At 38.5% G+C, this 23,067-nt stretch overlaps 1 protein-coding gene across 2 annotated transcripts in view; it reads right to left on the bottom strand.

Annotated features, from left to right (window-relative positions):
* The window catches only part of ADGB (androglobin), a 161,898-nt gene that overhangs the window by 5,330 nt on the left and 133,501 nt on the right, over positions 1–23,067 (bottom strand). For both annotated transcript variants that reach the window (XM_049654490.1, XM_049654491.1), the window contains exons 30-35: positions 18,147–18,316; positions 11,407–11,583; positions 10,577–10,679; positions 7,570–7,779; positions 1,494–1,584; positions 586–772 (exon numbers count right to left, since the gene is read on the bottom strand). In XM_049654490.1, the coding sequence (XP_049510447.1) occupies positions 586–772; positions 1,494–1,584; positions 7,570–7,779; positions 10,577–10,679; positions 11,407–11,583; positions 18,147–18,316 (938 nt within the window). The remainder of the gene's footprint in view (positions 1–585; positions 773–1,493; positions 1,585–7,569; positions 7,780–10,576; positions 10,680–11,406; positions 11,584–18,146; positions 18,317–23,067) is intronic.

Below are 23,067 nucleotides of genomic sequence, written 5' to 3'. Positions count from 1 at the left end.
CCCCCCTTTTATCATTTTGGACCTTGTCTAAATAAAGCAACTTTAGTTTTCTGCTAGGGTGGAGGGACAGTCACCTGGCTACAAAACATTGAGTTGATGATCTGCAAATGAACTACTTCTTAAATAGCTTCAAGCCAAGCAAAACCAACAGTCTTGTCTTCCTCCCACCTCACGTCCATTTCTTCATGTGGCTGATGCCACCAATTGCTGAGCCTTTTAGGGATTCTATGGAGCGAATTGGATTGATTGTTTAAGAGCTTTTCTACTGCCACCTTACAGTTTGGGTGCCTCAAGTCTATTAATATGTTCTTCATCCAGCTCTCTGTCAACTTCACAAGTATTTGGTCATTGTCTTCTTTCTCCTTCTTATTTTGTGGATAGATTCCCAATACTGCATCTTGGAGGGGTTTAAGGAAGTAAGTGAAATTAAATGTGTTTCACCAATTCTCCACCTTTTCTGAGGAGCTGACAACTAAATACTTTCAAAATGTCTTTCTACCCAGGTCCTACATGATTCTGTGGTATCTTTTCAACATTATAAGAGAATGTATCAACTCTGACCCATGGGTGTATGTTGAGACTCACCCGCATTTCCCCATACATCTCCAGGATTTTATCCTTTATTTTCAGCTGTTCCTCTTGCTCAGTGTCTCGAATGCTGAGTACTCTGGTCCTATACTGTCGGAACTGGTGAACCTCTTCTGCCTTTTGCATTGCCTGCTGCTGGTTCAGATCCTCTGTTTGTAGCACAGGATCAGCGTCTCTTGTTTTTCTACAAAGACATCACAGGAGATGCATAAATCATTTTGGAACACTGCGATGAACTTTAGAATTCAAATAATTTAAATTGTCTTGACAGTGTGGTAGACTGAATCCAATAGAATATTAGCAATAGAAAGAATACACTGTTATTTTTTGATTGGCCATGCTCCATTTACTGGTTCACTAATATTTTAGGAAACAATTCTAGAGAAATACCAGTAAAATTCGATGCTCCATCTGATAAGGTGTTCGTGGGATTGGTGTTGGAAACTATGAGATTATTTTGGAGGTTTTCTTTTTAATTTATGCAGCTAAATAATGTTGAAATATTTTCAAACTTATAAGTATGCTTGAGTAACTATCTCTCTATTAATCCTATTGTCTTCTTCTTAATAAAATTGAACCTACTAAAAAATTAAATTAAATTAAATTAAATTAAACCTACTGAAATAATGCCAGCAGACCTAGTGGGAATTTTTTGTAGCTCAACTCCCCTTAATCAGCTTGCAAACTAAAATGTTAAAGAAAATACTTAAATGCTTTTATGATTGACTTAATAAAAGATTTGCTAAATGGAAGATGTAAAACCACGTACATCTAGAAATTTGAATATACTGAAAATATATTAAGCATTTAATTTCAAATTTTCACTAGTTTAGTAACTGGTTATCCCTGTATCAAAAATTCTGTGAACAGAGATGTTTGCATTAATCGTGTCTATTAAAACTTACCGTACATATTGTGTTATGTCTACACATTCTAGTGCTTTTCGAATAAGTTGTGGAGACATTTCCAAAATTGTTGGGGATCGCGAACGAGGCCCTGTTGAAAAAATAAGTCCTAGATTTTCAAAAAAGAATAGACACTAATAGACAGTTACATCTCATTTTAGTTAAAAATACTATCTTCTGTTAAAGAAAAACAACCACCATTTTGGGCATCTGGGTGGCTTAGTCAGGTAAGCATCCAACTTAGGCTCAGGTCAGGATCTCACAGTTCAGAAGTTCGAGCCCCGGGTCAGGCTCTGTGCTGACAGCTCAGAGACTGGAGCCTGCTTCAGATTCTGTATCTCCCTCTCTCTCTGCCCTTCGGCCACTTGCTCTCTCTCTCTCTCTCTCTCTCTCTCTCAAAAATATATAAACATTAAAAAAAAAAACACTGATTGGACTTACTAATTTAATATTGTTTTAATGTGACTTTATTTTAATGTGACTCAATATGATGTTATTAAAATTTAATGATATTTCGTATTTGTCCTCTAGCTGGTGTTACTGTACTTACAGCAAAATGAAGGAGATGGGCAAAGTGCATATACTCTATAAGCAGAGTAACAGAACGTTATCATGACTGTAGTTAAGTGAAAGTAGAGACAAAAAGGAAAAGTCCTACTGTACTTCATTATAAACAAATTAAGTGACCCAATATTGAAAGCGCTTAGTCTAGGCTTGAAAGGTCTCATAAGCATTATGGGGGTGGAATGTAAAAATACTTAAGACATAGTACTGTAATTCAAGAAACTTGTAGATCCAGCGGAGTGGGTAACATACACCGAATGCAAATCAAGTTAGCAGGAGATCTCTACCCCAGGGACCCATACGTACCCACTAGAAGGTACTTAAACAAGAGACTTTAGAGTCTAAAATAGTAACCATTCAGCCTTCCCAGGACATTTCATCTCCTGTTTAAAAATTTCTGGAGTATAATTTACATGCCATCAAATTCCCCCATTTTAAAAGTGTAATTCAATATGTTTTAGTAAGTTTACGGAGTTGCACAACCAGCGCCAAAACCCAGTCTCAAAACATTTCCGCTCTCCACGCAGATCTCCTGGGCTTTTTACATCCCCTCTCCATGGAGGGGATGTCAGCCTTGGGCAGACATCCATGGACTCTGTCTCTACAGATCTGCCTTTCCTGGATATTCAGTGTAACTAGGAATGGTAAAATGACATCTAACTTTTTAAAGAAACTGTCAAATTGTAGTGTTTTGGTTATTGTTAGCTTCAAAGAAATTCTGAAATCATGAAGTAAAAATCCTCCTCCCTGGTTCTTTATCAAAGTTATTTTGATCATTCTGGGTCTTTTGCATTTCCAAATAAGTTTTGAGATCAGGATGTTAAATTCTATAAAATGTCTACTAGAATTTTGATAGAGATTATACTGGATTTATAGATCAATTTGGGGAGAATTGCTATCTTACTATAGTGAGTCTTCTAGTCCAAAGCATGGACAGCCTCCCTCTTTAGATTTTTAAAAATTTCTATTAGTGATGTTTTGTAGTTTTCAGTAGACAAGTCTTGCACTTTTGTTAAATTTATTTCCATACATTTGTTACTGACATTACTGTGAATGAAATTGTCTTAATTTACTTTTTTGATTGCTCATTGATAATATGTAGACATAAAAATAGTTTTTATATATTAATCTTGTATCTTGTATTTTTTTATTTAGTTGTATGCTTTCAGAGTTTAAATTTTTTTTAATTTTTTTAAGGTTTATTTATTTTTGAGAGAGAGACAGACAGAGTGTGAGTGGGGGAGGAGCAGAGAGGGAGAGGGAGACACAGAATCTGAAGCAGGCTCCAGGCTCTGAGCTGTCAGCACAGAGCCCAACATAGGGCTCAAACTTGGGACCAGTGAGATCATGACCTAGGCTGAAGTCAGATGCTTAACCAACTGAGCCACCCAGCGCCCCTAAAATGTATTTTAATTAATTGTTTTCAGTTTATTATTGCTTTTTGGGAGAGGATATGTCAAATCCATGCAAGAGGTCTCATGCCCACTAATCTTGCTTTTTACATGTGGTTGCAATAGCCTTCAGAAATATTGTTAAAGTGCTTAATGTATAACAACTTGTTAAAAATTATCACTCATTCAGAAATATAATCTAATGTAAACCTTTAAAAACATTTTAAAAATAATATCCAAATTAAGTTTTCATTTTTTCAAAAACATAAAGACATGGTCCATGTGAGAAAACAGAATATTTCAACTCTACTCCATTATTAAAACTTAAATTCAATCAAGTTTTTTATTTTATAACATTAAATAAAACAATCCTGAGGAATTAACATTTTACAATATGTTTTTTTTAGAAACCAGTAGCCAGGGGTGCCTGGGTGGCTCAGTCAGTTAAGTGTCTGACTTCAGCTCAGATCATGAGCTTGTGGTTCCTGAGTTCAAGTCCTGGATTGGTCTCTGTGCTAACAGCTCAGAGCCTGGAGCCTGCTTTCGATTCTGTGTCCCTGTCTCTCTGCCCCTTCCCCGCTCATGCTCTGTCTCTCTGTCTCTGTCTCTCTCCCAAAGAATGAATAAACATTTAAAAAAAAGAAAAGAAATCAGTGGCCAATAGTTTTTCTTTTTTCATTGTGATTGCTATGGTATCTAAAGTTCATTTGCTTTTCTTATGAACATACCTACTTATGCTGGGTATATTTTTGGCAGTTCAAACATGAGTGATTTCTATAAGACACCAACTCTGCTGACTTTGACTGGAAAGAAAATACTTTCTGATTAATTAGATGTTTGTGTTTTCTTACATCCTGCCAAGTAACATACATTTAAGCAGAAGAGGGTGTGGGAAAGGGACAGAAAGGATTAACTTTCATGTTCTACAAAACTCTGTTGTGTCAGAAAAGCGTATGAGAGTACTATGACAGTCTTGTACCTCTAAAATAGTACAGCCCAAAGTGTGTGTGTGTGTGTGTGTGTGTGTGTGTGTGTGTAGGTACCATCCTTTGCAAACTGAGTCTCTATGGGATAAGTTCTGAAAGTGAGAATATGTATTTAGAAATATCTTTATAGTAATTGGTCATCACTGGGTCATTTTATTACATTTTTCAAAAGTTTCAGCTTCCAGCAGACTAGGGGAGAAGACTGACTTCATCATAGGTAGTCTGAGAATGTCTGCTTAAGACCTAGCGATTGTGATGGCCTGGCAAAAGATGTGGGAATAAAGACAGAGATCACCTGCAACCTCTGGAAGAGGAATTTTCTAGAGGCTCCCAGAGATCAAAGGGCATTTGAAAGCAATGTTTATACTCTTGACCTTGATGATGGCTTTGGTATTGAGGAAGAATGCGTAGGAGTAAAATAATGACATCATTTCCATGTCCTCTGGTACTATGAAAGAAATCATATAAGTTACCTATTGCATGAAAATATACAGTGGCAAGAATAAAGTAGTTTTCTGGGAATCACAAGTATCTCCAGGTGTGTAGAGGCCAGATCACCCAAAGCTCTCATAGGATCTGTAATCTCTTATGGGTGATGCTTCCCCAGGAGGGAGGGCCAATATGACGGAGGCACCAACAGCAGAGGTGGCAACAACATACAGAGTTCCAGAGAACAGCTGGACAGCCAGACCCATGGCTCTCAAACAGGATTCCTTCTACTACCCCAGTACCTGGAGTACATGGCAGTGTTTCGGTGTTGTAAGATGTGCGGGAGACACAAAAGCACCCCTCTTCTCAGAGGGAGAGGGGCTCAAGTTTACTTGGTAGTGTGATTAAATTTATATTTTATTTTATATATATTTTCATATTATTATATTATACATATGTTATATTATTTATATTCAATAAGAATTATAATAAAACACATTTAAGAATGTTTTGGGGGAATTTTGCTTGAGGACAGGCTGCTTTGCCCTCAGTCGTCCACTCCTGCTCACATTTACCTTTCCTCCGTGTTTCCTGCCCCTTCCTTTCTGCCCCAAAGTACACTCTTTCATGGGGATGTGAACTTTAGTACAAAGGTATGAAACTCTGCCGGCCAAAAGTATGAAGACCTGAGAAGCAGGAGAGCCGACACTGACGCAGCCCTTCACAGCACTGGTCTGGGGCTCAGAGTGAAAGTGAAAGCAGGGCGCCTGGGTGGCTCAGTTGGTTTCAGCCTCTGACTCTTGATTTCAGCTCAGGTCATGATCTTGCAGTTAGTGGGTTCCCGCCCCTCATCGGGCTCTGTGTCAGCAGTGCAGAACCTGCCTGGAATTCTCTCTCTGCCTCTTCCCTGCTCTTCCTTGTGCATGCACTCTCTCTCTCTCTCTCTCTCTCTCAAAATAAATCAACTTTAAAAAATAAATGAAATCTCCACCACACCTGTGGGACACAGTACCCGAGGCTGGTGTGAAGAATCATGATTACATTCAATTTTTTCAACTTAAAAAGTTACCTTATTAGCACATAAATAAACAGTTGACCTCAGAATTTAATTGTATTTTCATTCCACAGGCTTCTAATCGAGTGTGGGGAAAAATTTGCCTTCTGTTAGAGATCACAACATGAGGAATTCCAAGAACTAGGGTTTGATTCACCACAAACTGTTTTGGCTTCCTGTCCTAGGGTGAGGCATTTATCAATCACATCAGTTTTGAGACAGAGATACCAGTATACGGTTTGTTTAGCTCATGGAGGCTCTAGTGAGATAATATATGCAAAACCACTCTACAAATTAAATGTTCATATAGAATGAGAAGTATTATTCTAATAAGCTTTAGTGTTATGTCATGTATGTTATTATTTATTAAATGAGTGCTTGCTTTCAAAATATTGGCTCAAAAATCAAATCTTTTGTAACCATAGTAAAACACCCTTTGAACTTTGGAATTTTCTTCTTCCCTGTGGAAATCCTTCAAGGACGTGTTTTAACCTTAAACAGTTTTTAATTTTAAGCTTCTCAGAGTGGTTTAGCCATTTGGAGAAGAGAACCATTTTTGGTGTTTCTGAGGATGCATCCTTCCAAAATATGTTTCTCTCCTGCCTGGGTTCTGAATAAGTAGGGACATGAAGAGTAAGATTGTACCTCCTGATACAGGTATGGTTGGAGGATGTAGCTTGATGTGAAAGGCCAACCATCCAGGGTCACAGAACTTTAGAGCCAGCTGACCCTTGCAGCCCCCTCAGTCATAGGTAGTGCTTCCAACTCAGGGACTAGCAGGGGATTCAGGACCCCCTATGAGCAGCCCAATTCATTGTTTCAACCATATGGGACACTAAGTCCTTTACCAACAGAAAGTCCAGGAGTTGCTTAGGGGAAATCCTTCCTCATGGAGGCCAGCATGGAAAGACCTTTCTTCTTAAAACCTTCAATCGAGGATTTACATTCATTTTATTTTTTATTTTCTTTAAAGTTTATTTATTTATTTTGAGAGAGCGAGCACGCCAACAAGAAAGGGGCAGAGAGAGCGGGAGAGAGAATCCTAAGCAGGCTCCTCACTGTCAGCACAGAGCCCAATGCAGGGCTGGAACTCAGGAAAACTGAGATCATGACCTAACCGAAATCAAGAGTCAGACGTTTGAATGGCTGAGCCACCCAGGTGCCCTGGATTTGCACTCATTTTAGTGAATAAAGACGAATCTCCATTATACAGAAATGAACCAAATTAGTGTGGCTCGTACACCACTGAAACTTCCTCCCCTCCAGAATTTTAGAATCCAAATATTTAAAACTTGTTATAAAAGGTAAAAAGAAAATCTACCATGTAGCATATCACAGATTAACAAAAAGCGTCTGTGTTCAGTGACAATGGCATATGTGGTCACTGCAATTTTATTTTTAGTATTTGTAGACACAGAAAAATATACAAAAATACACCTGCTACTTTTGTTGGCCCACTTCTATCCCTAAGATAACTGGTTAGTAATGAGGTCCTTGAGCAGATTATCAGCTCTGACAAGCAAAATGAAGACCTATAAATCCAAAATACATATTTTTCCATTTATCACCCTAGACATCACATGTGTTTGTGCCTCTTCCAGAATTTTTATTTCCAAGTATGTCTTTGTCTCACAAATGAGAATAATGCTTACTGATATTTTCCTTCCGCACCGTCTGTTCCTCCTTCCCTGCTAGAGACGTTCCTCCAATTTCGCTGCTCACCAGTTTTGACCAGTCCTTCAAGCCCCTGGTCATCTGCCACTTCTTCCACAGCATACTCCCCAACGGCGGGATATCTTTGCTCTCTGAACTCATGGAACCCTTTGCGTCTGGCTCTTTTATGGCACTTGAAGATGTTTCAACTACAACATGACATGTGCATTACTGAAAAAAAAAAAAAGCTTGCATTCTATGAAATCATATCCAAAAAGTAACCGGGCTAGTGGGAGCACAGATTTGGAGCAGACGTGAAATATTTGTCACCTCTAAGGAGCACTAGCAAACAGCAATCATTGGTCCCTCAGAAAACATTGTGGATGGCCCAGGCAGCCCATGTGTCCGGAAGCTGCCTCAGGATATGAAAAGATTACATAAGAATAGAGGCTTTTTGGAGGTGAGACATTACAAATGGAAATGGGATCTCTGAACCATTGGGGCCACTGCTACCTTGGGCCCTGGAGGAAATACAACCTACCTTGTATGAGAAATGTATGTGAATGGGATTCTCATCTCTGGAGAGGGGAGCCCTGTGTATAGGTACTTGTCTAAAGTTATCTTAAAATAGAGCAGAGAAGAGCTATTGCTTGTGAAGCAGGAAAGTTTTTCCTTCCTGCCATAATTCTACTCTCACTTTTCTAGATCTTTATGCCTAGGAAAAACCATGTAAAACCTACCCCAATTCCACAGCATACAGATATTTCCCTCCTATTTATGAATTGCAGATAATTTAATTGACATTATATTCCACTTTGAATAAAAGGTGATGATAGGTTAATGCTCAAAACCTGGGAGAAATGTTGAAATAAGTACATTTAAAAATAATAAAATTGGTATACCCCTAGAGCAAAACTGATCAAGAAAAAAGAGATCAAAATAAAATTTATTCCAGGAAGTTTAACTTAGATGAAGTAGACAAATCTCTTATAAAACACAACTTACTAAGCCTGACACAAGAAGCAGTGGAACGGCTTAACAGTGAGGAGTTTAAAGTGTATACTGTCTGAGTCCAAATATTAGAAGTTCAAGAACAGACGAAAGCAATACATGGTAACAGAGGTCAGACAAGGAGTTACCTTGAGGGAGGAAATGGCTGAGGGAAGGGAAAGAGAAAGACTCTGGGGATGTATTTTTGTGTTTTAGATCTTGATCTGAATGGTCGTTCCTGAGTGTATCTGTACGTAAAAATGCATCAAGCTATACAATAAATATTTATGCCTTAACTGCAGGTATGTTGTAGGACAAGTTCAGGCTCCTCAGAACCTTGTTCTCTACTAGGCCTTGTCCTTGGCTCGAATCCTAGTTTTAGCAAAGAATCCTGTTAGACTAATTTATCAAGAATCACATTCCCCTACCCCACCCCACCCCTGCTTTGATATCCAATCCAGTTCCTCTCTTTTTCCACCCTCCTAACCATACCTAACCAAGTTTTTCTGAGTAACTTCCCACCCACTCCCTGCCTATGTGCTATGAATCCTCATTTGTCCCTGTTGTATTCAAAGTTGAATTCAACCTCTCTCTCCTACTACAACAGTCTTGACTCCTATTACAAGTCTTGAATGATCTCCCTTGCCATTTTTAACAAGCATCCAGTGCAACATTTTTTCTTTTACATATAATTTAATACAATGCTTAAAAAATAACAAAATCTAATTAAACAATACAATTTAAAATAATAAAATCATAAAATCATAATAAAACCTATCCACCTTTGTACTGTTAATAGGACATGAGACTTTAACCCTTAGGAAAGGGAGTACTTTAGCAGTTAGAAATATTTCAAATCCCAACTCCGTCACGTTTTAGATGTGTGACTTAGGAGCAGTTCGGGGACTCTGAGCATTGGTCTCTTTGTCTATAAAATGGGAATAGCAGGGTCTACCTCACGGTTGCTGTAAGTTAAAATGAGATAAACAAAAAGTGATGTGAGGAATGCGCATCCCAAGAAAACAAAATCAGGATGATATTTGTTATTCCTACTCCTTATATGAAAAGTTAAGAGGCGTTATTATCTTTATAACAATTATTGAATTATACTCCTGTAGATGTGACCATGGAAAGCATGATTTGGGATGTGAATGCGGTCAGCCTCCCTGGGTGTCCCAGTGAGGTTGTAATGGGCCAGCCAGGTTTTTGTGAGAAGGCACTCAGGGTCATGGGGAGCTGTTTGCAAGCTGGCTGTGTCTCTGGGTATCTTATGAATTTAACAAATTACAGAGCAAATTACTCTGGGCCTGTGTTCTTATTGGTAAGTTGAAAATAACATTACAGATCAGTGGATTGATGTCTTAACTGGAATAATTAATATTTTCAGTTTCAGGCCCACGGCAATCACTCAATAAAGGCAGTCTGTTTTATGTTATTGCTATTATTTATAGTTATTATTACTAGAAAGGAGACAGAGTAACAGCAGCAGGCCTGCCTTCAAGTTTACACACTGCTACCTTTGAACTATGTTGCATTCTTATTTCTGGTTTCATCTCTTGTTTGTTTGTTTGAGAGAGAGAGAGAGAGAGAGGAGGGAGGGAGTGCATGTGAGCTGGGGAGGGGCAGAGGGAGAGGAAGAGAGAGAATCCCAAGAAGGCTCCACGCTCAGCACAAAGCCAGACGCAGGGCTCTATCCCACTACCCTGGCATCCTGGCCCAAGTGGAAATCAAGAATGGGACGCTTGACCAATGAGCCACCCAGATGCCCCTGGTTTCATCTTTTCTGAAATGGAGAAAACCGTATCTCCTTGGGGGGAAAACTAAACATCTGCTAGGCAAAGAGAAAATGTTCCAGGACCTGTTTTCCTACAGGATTGTACGTAACTCTTCACAATCCTGTAGGCAAACAGCTTCTCCAATGCTTTCTTTTTACCCAGGATGATGCCCTGAGTATCTTTTAAGAGGTGCAAGGAGCAGTCTTGTGCTCTGAGGTCGTGGGGGGCAGAGTTCACTGACCGTCCTCTGGTGCTTTAGTTTGGCTTTCAGACATAGGCACACTCTCAGCATCCGGAATTTTCCTAATGAACCGGCTGAGGTAATGCAGGCGAGCCTGGGAAGCCTAAAGAACAAACACTATCAACAAAGAGTATAGGCAACAACATCTTAACAGTACCTGAAACATGTACCACTTCAGCAGTTTGAACTAGTGTATTATTATCAAATACACTCCAATTCTGAGCCATCCGTAATTTTGACGGTTATTTTTGAGAACTAGGGAAGCAGCAGTCCTAAAGCAAATACACTAGTCATGTAGTCTTAGATCTAGCTGTTCCTGAACCTTTTTTTATCTGGCTTAATAACCCTGAGTTGGGACATGAAACACATACAAGTAATAATGGCTCACTATAGCAATGGTTCTTACATAAAATACAGTGAGGGGAAACCATGAAGTATGTATATCCCACAAGGGGAAGCGATGCTGTTTATCTAGTCAAGGATGTTCAAAGTACATGAAAGGACATATTAAACATTTTTATGCTTTCTTACTTGGAGTGTGAAGGACAGACATGGTTATGGCCCACACTGTGGAAGGATGGGGGAACCCACGGTTTGGGCCAATAAGTGGCACCATTATGCGCTTTGCCTTTGCGCCTCATCTGGTACCAGTCATCTGCGCAACGTTTCACGATTTGTTCAGATGTGGTCTTAACATTTAGTCAGTGTCTAACAAAATCCCAGATATCACTCCTAAAGGAAAGACTGTGTGGTTTCACCATCGTGGCTCTCCCTTCAGACCAACGCCTGGGAGTGGAAAGGTAAAGAACAACTTTTCAAACTCGAGTGACCTTGATAGCCCTTCCAGGCTCAGTCATCTCCCAGGCTTGCTTCATGGCTCGGATTTCATCTGCTCGTTCGGTATCTTTTTTCACTTCGAAACTGTCTGCTTCGTTGTGCTCGGTGACCAGCCTCAAAATCCAGTAGGGTTTATTTGGGTCTTCTTGTTGAGGGTGAAAAGTGGATATCTGATAAATAACGTACAAACCTTTGGGTCAGGTGTTTTGCTCCATTCAAAGGGTTTGAATTTTACCTTATGATCCATAATTTCACTACTAAGTATTTACCAAGAGAAATGACAACACATGTTCACAAAAATACTTGGAGAACATTCATTACACCTTACTCTTAAGAGCCAAAAGAGGAAACAATATAAATGTCTACCAATTGGTGAATAAATGATCATCTATCCATATGATTGAATACTATTTAATATTGAAAAGTAATTGGGGCGTCTGGGTGGCTCAGTTGGTTAAGCATCCGACTTTGGCTCTAGTCATGATCTCATGGTTTGTGAGTTCGAGTCCCGCATCGGGCTCTGTGCTCCAGCCAGAGCCTGGAGCCTCCTTCAGATTCTGTGTCTCCTTCTCTCTGCCCCTCCCCCACTTGCACTCTGTCTCTCTCTCTCTCAAAAATAAATAAACATTACATTTTTTTAAAAGAAGTAATAAACTACAGAAGTATACCACAATGTAGAGGAATCTCACAGATAGACATCATACTGAGATAAAGGAGCTGAGCAAAAGAGAATACATTTTGCATGACTCAATTGTATGAAAATAATGGAACAGTCAAAACTGCTCCCTGGGGTAAGGTACGAAGATGACAGAATCCATTGCGAAGAGGTTTGAGGGATTCCCAAATTATGGAAATGGCCTGTACTTTATTCCTTGATAGAGATGCGGATGTGGATTACAGGGTGAATACACTTGTCAACATTCATTGAATTGTACATTTAAAATGACTGCATTTCACTGCATGCAAAGTTTACATAAAAGCTGTAAACAAAACAAAACAAAACAAAACAAAACAAAACAAACGAAATTACATTGAGGGTTACCTAGTATCTCTTTCTAAAACATGAGGGATGGTAGATCATTTCCAGGGGGGAATATATGGAAAGTTAACTTTTTGATATTTATGAAATCATTATGAAAGTTAACATTTTCGTATTTCATAGGATCATTTTCATGAACCATAGGCTGAGAGCAGATCGACATAGGGCTTGAAATGTCTAGACAAGTGAGCCTCATTGGTGAGGGTCTGGTAGGGTGAGAGGCTTGAATCTAACATGGTTACTAACACTTTACATATGACTGAGACAATGTCAGTTACCCAGGTTAAATGATACACGGGGGAAACAGGGATCAGCAGGGTCACTGAATAAAGTTTTTGTGGGCAGTTTGCTTTCAATCTTACCAAAAAGATCTTGCTTTCTACAACATTCCCCTAATATTTGGATGAGAACCTAAATCTCACAATTGGAAATTCTTTTATTTCTTTCTTTTACACCACAGTACAAAGGATTTTACCGTCTTTTATATTACTTGATAAATGAGTTTATCAGAAACTTCTCTGGGATCAGGAAAGGGAGTATTATGAAATATTAAGGGGTGGGGGACACATGTCTTATAAATAAGTTTATGGATTGAGTTAAGCTCATTTGTTTAAAACTTCAATAGCTTATTTTGTTGATGATACGAATATTTTCTCAGTGAGTTCAAATAACTGAAACACTGAATTATAAATTGAAGCTACGTTTAGAAAAGTTAACACACAGCATTGTCTTGAAGCTTCAAGGGAAAAAAGTGGTTAACTAAAACCACTTCACCTCTGTTTTTTAAACAAACAACGTTAAAATAAGCTAATTTTATTAAATTTTTAAAAATATTTATTTATTTTTGGGAGAGTGCAAGGAGCAGAGGGGCACAGAGATGGGGACAAAGGATCTGAAGTGAGCTCTGTGCTGATTGGCTGATAGGCTGACAGCAGCCAGCTAATGTGGGGCTTGAACTCAGGAACGGTGAGATTATGACCTGAGCCAGTCAGACACTCAACCGACTGAGACACCCAGGTGCTCCCAAATAAGCTAATCTTAAATAGAAACTGTACCTGGTCCTCTTATATTTCAAATATAATAATCCCTTTATAGAGAAACTTCCCCTTTTCCCTATCCATTTAGATATTGCAATAAAAGGCACATTTGGATTGGAAAATGTAGCTAGTGAAAAAGTAAGTAAGGTAAATTTAAGAAATTAGCTTTTCCACATGAAATAAAATCAATGATCAAATAAATTCGACACGATCATGGTGACTAAGGTGAAAACACCAAGTATAATATAAAAGTTTCCAGTTTCTGGTTTGGCACATATACTAATACATTTTCAAACAGGAAACATTATAACTGCAGTGTCTACTAAAACCGACTAGCACAATATTAAGATTTCTAAAGCTTAGTTATTAATGTCTTAAAACGTAATTCCCATATGAATTCTGTAACCAAGCGTGCACATTTGCTGTGCAAGCTAAGCCAAGCACCATCTTTCTTTCCCAGGATTTCCCAGAATTCATGCGTATCTCAAAGTTAACTCAGACCAGATCCCACAATTCCTTCTTAAATGGTAGATCTTCTGAAGAAGCTTTTCAGTTTCCAGAATATATGCATATATTCATTACAATTTCAAACAGAATGGAAGGCCACCGTCCATGTCAGTTTTTAGTTTTATACAATCTTCAATTTTCTGCAGAATTGCTTTTTCTTGACTTCATATTTTTGCAAACTTTTTAATTTCTTCTTCAGTTCTTTTTATGTACCTCAACCCTTCCAACTGCTCTGATTCAGCTTCTCATTTTAACTGTCATCTAGAGGTATCTTTTCACACGATATAGGGCTAAATCTAAAGTAAGTGTTCCAGGGCACCTGGGTGGCTCAGTTGGCTGAATGACTGAGTCTTGATTTCGGCTCAGGTGATGGTCTCATGGTTGTGAGATCGACTCCCGTGTTGGTTTCTGCACTGACAGTGCGGAATCTGCTTGGGATTCTCCCTTTCCCTTTCTGCCCCTTCCGTTCCTCACTCTCTCAAAATAATTAACCTTAAAAAAAAAAAATTCTCTCTCCCTCTGACTCTCCCTCTCTCTTTCAAAAAAATAAAATAAAATAGGTTGGAGGAAGTAAAAAATCATCAAGTACTATATGGACTTCTGTATCTGTAGCACCGTTTATGATATTAAACAGTTTGGTTTTCTAGCTTGTGTATGTTGTGGTGTTTCTCACATTTGTCTTATAATTTCCAATGCCTAGGGACACTACTATGCGTGCTAAGGGAACTATGCGTTTAGGCGACGTTTATGCTCGGACAGTGCTCATACCTATGAGTTACTCAGAAACAAGCCACCTTGAAGAAGATCGTTTCCCAAATGCACACTGGGCAAAGTGGCCTGGAGCAGCAGATGTGGCTGAAATGGCCTGCCACACTTTATGACGACAGCTGCCCAAATCGTGAGAGCTGACTCCAGGAAAATGAGCGTCGTTTCTGCACACAAAAGCCTTTGGCACGATCCCGTTTATCACGGCCCTTAACTGCAGCCACCTCAGGACGGGCAGGATTTCTGCCTCTTCCAATCGTTAGTGCATTTTCCATTCTAAATCTTCAACGTATTTTCCCACAGCTGACTCATAAAATGCATGGCTCCGACTCATTTTGACTGCTTTAACTGTGACATTTTGTGAAAGCATAAGTGATACGAATTTTTGATGAAGTTCCTCACATTCATCCGGGGTCCTGTGAATTAACCCCCACAGGAAAGCTCATACAGCACCAGTGTTTACACCTCAAATGCAGTCATAGAGCTTCTAAGTAAGTTCGACTAATTTTTGAAGTATCTAAAAGTGCCCCTCTACCATCAGTGGTGAGAATTTGGATACCTCTTCCTTTCACTGGATTCAGGTAGCCAATTAAGGCCTGAAGGGCACCATTCTTGTCCCCATTGTAATAAATATGGACTAATTCTTTCCATGGAAGCCATTTGTCCTCCCTCAGGAAATTCTAGTAGAAGAAAAGTCCGTTCTTCAACTCTCTTAATGCAGAGTTGTGGGTCAGTTGTTCTTAATGTTTGAACTAAACCCGGATTCTGTCATTAACACTCACCCTTGCAATCTTCTCTTGCTGAGTAGATGAATTCTTCTTCTCTTCTGCTTTTTTGCCTTTGCCATAGCCCACTCAGCTTTAATCACCTGTTTTTGTTCTTCTGACTCTTCTGACTGAATGATACTTTGATTTGGGGGTAAGCCCTCCATATAACCAGCTGTCAAGCTTCTATGCCTTCAGTGGGATAAGAAAGCAAGTTAGCAGTACTTTGTTTAGTAGAAACTGGACGAATGTCAGCTGTCCCAGTGGGACTTGAAGACTTTTCCACGGAGTATAAAGAAGATTCTGAGCACAGTTTCTTGTCAGTCAGGATGTCAGGACCTGGAGAAAACCAGATTTTCTTCTCCAATGTTTTGTCTTCAATTTCTGATTCATCCTAGACATGTTTATGTTCGTTTTTTTGAGGCATTTTCCCCTCAGCATGTGAAGTATGAATTAACATGATTTGACAAAAATTGGAATGACTTCAAATTTTGTGGTTATACTATTTGTGTAATAAAAGGCTTTACTCATCATGACTCTTCTTTTCTGGAAAACTATTTTCTGCCGATTGAGCACTGTATCTTCTCAGAGATTTTTAACCAGCCGCCAACTGATACTTTTTAAAATATCCTAGAACTCAGCTTACCTTGAGCTAAATGTGAAATCATTTCATTCTGATTGCCCAAAACAGCTTCTGAAACAAACTTCAAAGTACTTTTAAAAATAGGACATACAGATGCTCCCTTCTGTAAGTCCCTTGGGAGAAGAAGTGCTAAGTTTCCAAATTCCAATATATAGATTGGGGGTGCTTAAAGAGTCACAGGGCTTACCACAACAATCTGCTTCACTTTGGGCCCGTTTACATCTTATTTTGCTTGTATGAAAACCCTCTTTGTAGACCGATGTGACTTGTCCTGCGAGTACAAGAAATGCAGCTGCTTGCTTCTCGGCTTCCCAGGGGACTTCTTGTGTCACGGTTTCTAGGTTGCAACCTCTCCAGCAACAATGGTGGCTTGCCTGTTTCCAGCACTAGCATTGACAGGGGCCATTGTGCGGCAGCTGAGTCCCCATGAAAGTAAGAGCACCAGCCCGGGGGCCACGTGGTCATTTCCATTCCAACCCCCACAGAGGTCAGGTTAAGCTTCTTTACTTCACAGTGTTTCCAAGAGTAGACTCCAATTAAGAAATTAAATCTTGGCAATGCAAGTGGACAGGATTTTCCACTACTGGAGTGTAGGACAGCTGACCCTTATCTCTTCTAGTTTGTTAATTTTCCTTTATTGTCCTTTACTGGTGGTCTCAACATCCTTCCTCTTCAGTTGATTCATTTGCAAACTTGAGAGATAACCTTTGTTCCTTCTTGTTCCTGACCCCCATCATGGGATTAAGAACTACATACACTGTTTCCTTGATAGTTCTTTTTGGTCCTCTGCTTCTTTCTTACCTGTACCTGCTATACCTTGCCCTCTCTTGCCTAGACTACTGCAGTACTTTGTTGAATGATTTTCTCCATCTCTAGTCTTTTCCCCTTTAAAAGTATACCTTTAAAAGCCACCAGGGTACCTGAAATGTAAATCTGATCATGTCAATACATTTTTTTTACCCCCTGCCTTCCCCCGTCCTATGTCTACCCTGGCTTAACTTATGCAGTGATCACCAATGTCGGGAAGATTTTGTCCTCATAGGTATTTTGAGTTCAGTGCTTCTAAATAACCTGAATTTGAGTATATTTAGGCCTGTGCTTGTATTTCTCAACTTTGTCCCACATCCTCTTCCTTACCCCTAATCCTTGTAATTATCTAACTGGCCCTGAAGGAATTTGGAATCGTGACCTCTGGGCTGTAGACAGAGTCCCAGCCTCCTAATCAAAATTAAAGGCCCTCCCCCTTCTGACCCTTACTTACCCCTCTAGCCCCATCTCTCAAACTTTAATGCTAAAGAAAAAAAAAAAGGCAGATTGTGTTAGATTTCACCTTAGAAGTCTTTGCTCATTGACTCAGGTCAGGATTTCGCTGCTCTAGGAGAAAGAGGCCAGAATAAGTACAATATCTACCATTAAAACCTCTGTTTACCTTCGGCCTCCTCCATTAGACTGTAAGTTCTTTGAAGGTAGGGACTGTGTAATATTAATATTAGAAGCCCAATGCCCCAAAGCAGTGTCTTACAGACACACATGTCTTAAAAGTTTGATTAATGATATTTGATACTAAACTAGGGCAAGCAGCTTGCAGAAGGTGTCCAAGGAATTTCCTTAATTTATCTAGTCAGTTGCTAGACTCAAGGAGATGGAATTTTTCAGTTTTGACCTCAGGAGAGATAGTCAAGTAGGGACCCAATGAATCTACATTTACTAAGTGACTCCAATAAAAAAAAAAAGGAGGGGGGGGCGCCTGGGTGGCTCAGTCGGTTGAGTATCCGACTTCGGCTCAGGTCATGATCTCACTGTTCATGAGTTCGAGCCCCGCGTCGGGCTCTGTGCTGACTGCTCACAGCCTGGAGCCTGTTTCGGATTCTGTGTCTCCCTCTCTCTCTGACCCTCCCCCGTTCATGCTCTGTCTCTCCCTGTCTCAAAAATAAATAAAACGTTAAAAAAAAAAAAAAAAAAAAAGCATCACACCCACCTGAGGCTCAAAGCGAGGTGCTTGTTTTTCTTTGGCTAACTTTTCTTTCTCCGAGGACCTCTCTTTGCCTTTTCTTGTTTTGGAAGTTCCTGAAGATTTTTGCCCCTCACTAATAGTATGGGAATCTGGGCTTCCTAAGGTAATTAATTCCTCATGTTTCTCTCCATGAACTAGAGAGACATAAAAAAGAAAACCAGTGAGTCATAACAATAAAATCATGTCATATAGGAAAAGGGGAGCAAGTCAGGGAAGAGTTGTTAATTTAAGAGGCTTGGATTTCTTTTCTTTTTTAAAACAAATATTTTATAAAGATCTATGTGATTCTCTTTTACAAAATCAAGAGGTAATTCACATGCCACACACTCACCATTTGAAGTGTGTAAATCAGTAGGTTTTGATTTAATTGTAAGGTTATGCAAAAATTATCACCATCTAATTTGTTTCCAATCTGGATGCATTCAGTTCACTTTGTTGCCTAATTTCCTTGGCTAGGATCTCCATTATAATATTGAATTCATTTATCTCTGCTATAATATGTGTTATTCTCTTCCCTCTGCTTTCTCCAAGCAGGGTGTGAAGGGTTTTTTGCCTTATGTGCTATTAATTCTTTCTAACAACTAAATATCCAAGTGGCAGAGGGAGAAATAACATTTGTTGAATCCCTACAATGTTTCTTTCTTTTTTAATTCTCGAACCACCCCAACAGGGCAGATTCAGAGAGGCAATGAATTTTCTTACGTTCCCCCAAGTGGTTGGAATTCAAATATGAGTTCCAAAGACATGTCAGCCCCTTTCAAAACTGGAGTCTTGTAAGTGGTAAGTGATCCCGTTAGCAAAGTAAAATAGTAATTGTCAGAACCCAGCTCTTATCGATTGCTTAGTGCTGGTTATTAGCTACTTGCAAATGTGGGCAGATCATCCTGTATGACTGCAAGCTGACTATAAGTAACCCAAGTTCACAAGCGGGCGACTGGTCTTTCTGCCAACAATCCTAGCTGCTGAGAAATGTTGCACTAGGGAAAAATTCTTCGGTCATATAATCAAAGGGCACGGAGGTAAATTGTGGATCAGCCACTGGATAGGTTAAATTTGGCACGTTTACTACATTCTTTGATTTTGTTTCCTCCTCTATATAATGGAGATATTAATTCCATGCCCACAGGGCTTAACACTAATCAGTATAGGTGGGCGCCTGGGTGGCTCAGTTGGTTAAGGGTCCGACTTGGGCTCAGGTCATGATCTCGCAGCTTGTGAGTTCAAGCTCTGTCTTGAGCTCTGTGCTGGCAGCTGTAGCCTGGAGCCTGCTTCAGATTCTGTGTCTCACTCTCTGCCCCTCCCCCACTTGCGCGCGCGCGCGTGTGCTCTCTCTCTCTCTCTCTCTCTCTCTCGGGGGCGGGGGGGAATAAATAAACATTAAAAAAGTAATCAATATAGGGCATTTAAAATAAGATAGTATCTGGTATCATACACACTGGGTTTTTAAGATATTAACAAATGTCAGCTGAAATTGAATCTCAAACTGCCCCATTAAGTATTTCTGGGGCTCCATTTTTCTTACTACTCATAGGTCTTAGTGTTTGAATCATATATTTAGGTGTATTTGATTCCTTTCAAAGTAACATATGCTAATATTCAAGTTTATATATGTAAACACATAATACAGTATCAGGCAAACAACAGGTGCACTCTTCCTTTACATTTTAAAATATAGAGTAAAATAATTTTCTATTCTTTAATGTCATATAGTATAGTAACATTTTTTCCAATTAATTACAAGTTCTCCAAAGGCCAGAATATCATTATATACTTCATTATTTTTAATGTTTATTTTTGAGATAGAGAGTGAGTGATCCCTAGTTGGGGAGGGGCAGAGACAGAGAGAGAGAGGATCTGAAGTGGGCTCTGTCCTTACAGCAGGGAGCCCAATGTGGGGCTCCATCTCAGGACCACGAGATCATGACCTGAGCCGAAATCCGACACTCAACTGACTGAGCCACTCAAGTGCCCCTATATATTTCCTTTTGATCCCGAATTTCACCTAGTATGATTCTAAGCTCATTGTATGTATTCATCATCACATTGTTTAAGTTTAATATATAAAACTTTATAGGGAAACTATGTGTTCAGGGTATGTGTATCAGTAAGGTGCAAGAATAAATGTCCTCCTGATTCAAACACCATGAAAAATGTGACATTATATTGTATATTCCTGTAATTAGAAGAGCTCTAGAATAAATGACAATCAGAATAAACTAATATACTCCTTGCAGAGAGGAAGCAGCAGTATCTGTTGATGAAATGAACTTGAAAAGAACTTTAGCATTATGGATTTAATTTTCCTCCTACATTATCTTACATTTATCCAGGATGCAGCAAATAGAAATCTTCAGTGGATACTAAGACATAAAAATTATGGAAATGTATTTTTTATGATTAAAGTTCAGTGCTTTGATTTATGTATCCAGGAACTAAAAACTGGCTGGGATTTTAACATTAACATAATTTCTAAGCTAGAATACTTGTTCAGGATAAGGTATACATTTACCAAGTACAATCATACTTGGTAAATGTAAACAGGAAAATCTTTAGATAATAGATGATAGACAGACAGATAGATAGATAGATAGATAGACAGACAGACAGACAGAATCTAATCATGTTTGGTTTCTTCAAAGACCTTGAATTGGAAACACCATGCATACATTGTGCCTAAGAAAGAACAATATACTATTATCTAGAGTTAAGAAAATAGTGTTACAGTCCTGTTAACAAAGGTGGGTTGGGCTTGAAATCAAAGACCTTTGAGAATGATAAGCCAAATTTATATGTGTCTTTGCAAATAGATTTAGAACCTGAAAGGTGCAGGCCAATAGCATAAAAATGTAACATATTGGCAAGAACTTTAAAATAACAACACAACTAATTATACATGAAGGCAGATGATATCCCAAAGTACTACCTGGTCCAGATCTTCCAATTTCTATTTCTTTAAGAGAAAGCCACCTGTCTCTGCAAGCAATTTTTACCAAAACTTAGGTATTGAAATATACTAAAGGTGGCACTGTTGTCTCATGTTAACCAGAGGGTAAGCTTCCTAAAAATTTATAACAGAAATATTCTAGGTTGAACATAGTTATATTTCAGAACTTACTTTTTTATTATGGGTTATAAAGATGTGAGTCTTTGGGGGAAATTATATATTTTATTTCTCACAGAAATTAAATGTTAAATTTAAATGAATAAATGTGGTGATATTTCCATTAAATTCAGGATGTACACAAAATTTAAAGTTAGGACACCAATATACTTATGAAAAAAATCGCTTCCTCAACTTCTTCTTGATCTGAAGTATTGATAATTGAAAAGTAAGCTAAATTAATCATTGAAGATGTTAGTTGCAATTTTTCTAAAACGCATCATACCCTTAAAGTTGAAGTTTGTAGGTCTTGAGTCATAAATATAATTGACACATAGAATCTGACATATCTATGTTTTCATTTAAACAAACTGGCTTCCTAAAAATCCACATTTATAAACATGATACTGATTAGTCTGAATTCAAAAGCTGCTTACCTTTCATAAAGATTGGCCAACACATTCTTTCAAATGGGAAATTTTCCTAGTTCGTTTTAAACATCATTCAATTCCGAATTTATTTGCTAGCTACTTTCAGCAACAAATGTATGATACAATGCAACTTGTAATTTAATTTTAGTAGCTGCTCATTCGCACATAAAATCATCAAATGTGATGTCAAAAGAAAGAAGATGCAATGATGCCTGGAGACTTTTTTTCTAGTTAGATACACAATAATGAGAATAGCATTTTGTTGAGGTCTACTAGGTTCTAGGAACTTTACATATATTGTCTTGACTCTTACAACAACCTTGAAAGATAGGAGTTATTATTCTAATTTCTCAGGTGATAAATAAGTCAGTTTCAGACAGCCTAAGGTATTTTAGCTGCTGTGTTGTATTTCTCCATTTAATATTAACTTCAGGTTCTTTTCCTTATTTTTTTTGTTTTTATTTTTTTATTGAGGTATAATTGACATGCAACATTACATTAGTTTCAGGCATACAATGTGCTGTTTTATATTTGTACATACTGCAAAATGGTCACCACCATAAATCTAGTAAATGTTAACTTCAAGAAAACTTAATTTATATTATTAATTTTGTACCATTACCCAACTCTATACATTATACTATTTCATGAATTCTACTACGGTGTTTATTTTAGATATTAACTTTTTAGTTTCCTCTAGAATTTTAACATTTATCCATTAACATACCTAATGTATTAAATACAATAATTTGCCACATTGATTTGTTTACTGGAACTCCATCTATGGTGGACAACCTGAAGTTGAGAAACCTAAAAGATCTTCAGGAAAAACATGATAAGGCTCTACACAAACTTGTATGTTCAGTAAAACATAGACAATTCCCTAAACAAAGACATTAATAGAGAATACAAGAAAGATCTGAAATGGGTACCATCACATATTATTATTTTTTCCATTCAAAAGCTCTTGCTAGAAAATTAATTTCCATTTAAAATCCTAGCTTTGCCAGGGCCCTGAGTGGCTCAGTGGGTTAAGCATCTGACTTTGGTTTGGGCTCAGGTCATGGTCTCACGATTCATGAGTTCGAGCCCCACATTGGGTTCTGCTGCACTGACAGCACAGAGCCTGCTTGGGATTCTCTCTCTCCTTCTCTCTCTGCTCCCCCCACTCTCTCTGTTTCTCTTCTCAAAATAAATAGACTTTAAAAAATATTAAAAAATAAAGGTAAATCAATAAACAAAATCCGAGCAGTGCCAGTGACTAGCTGTGTGACCATGGAAAAGTTCCTTAAGCAGCCTGTGTTTCAGTGTTTTCCTCTGTAAAGGGATAATAGTTACAGCATCTACCTCGTAG

Source organism: Panthera uncia (genome assembly GCF_023721935.1).
Source record: "Panthera uncia isolate 11264 chromosome B2 unlocalized genomic scaffold, Puncia_PCG_1.0 HiC_scaffold_24, whole genome shotgun sequence".
NCBI classification, from domain to species: Eukaryota; Metazoa; Chordata; class Mammalia; order Carnivora; family Felidae; genus Panthera; species Panthera uncia.
The sequence above is the reverse complement of the archived record's forward strand: the minus strand, read 5'-3'. Positions and strand labels throughout refer to the sequence as shown.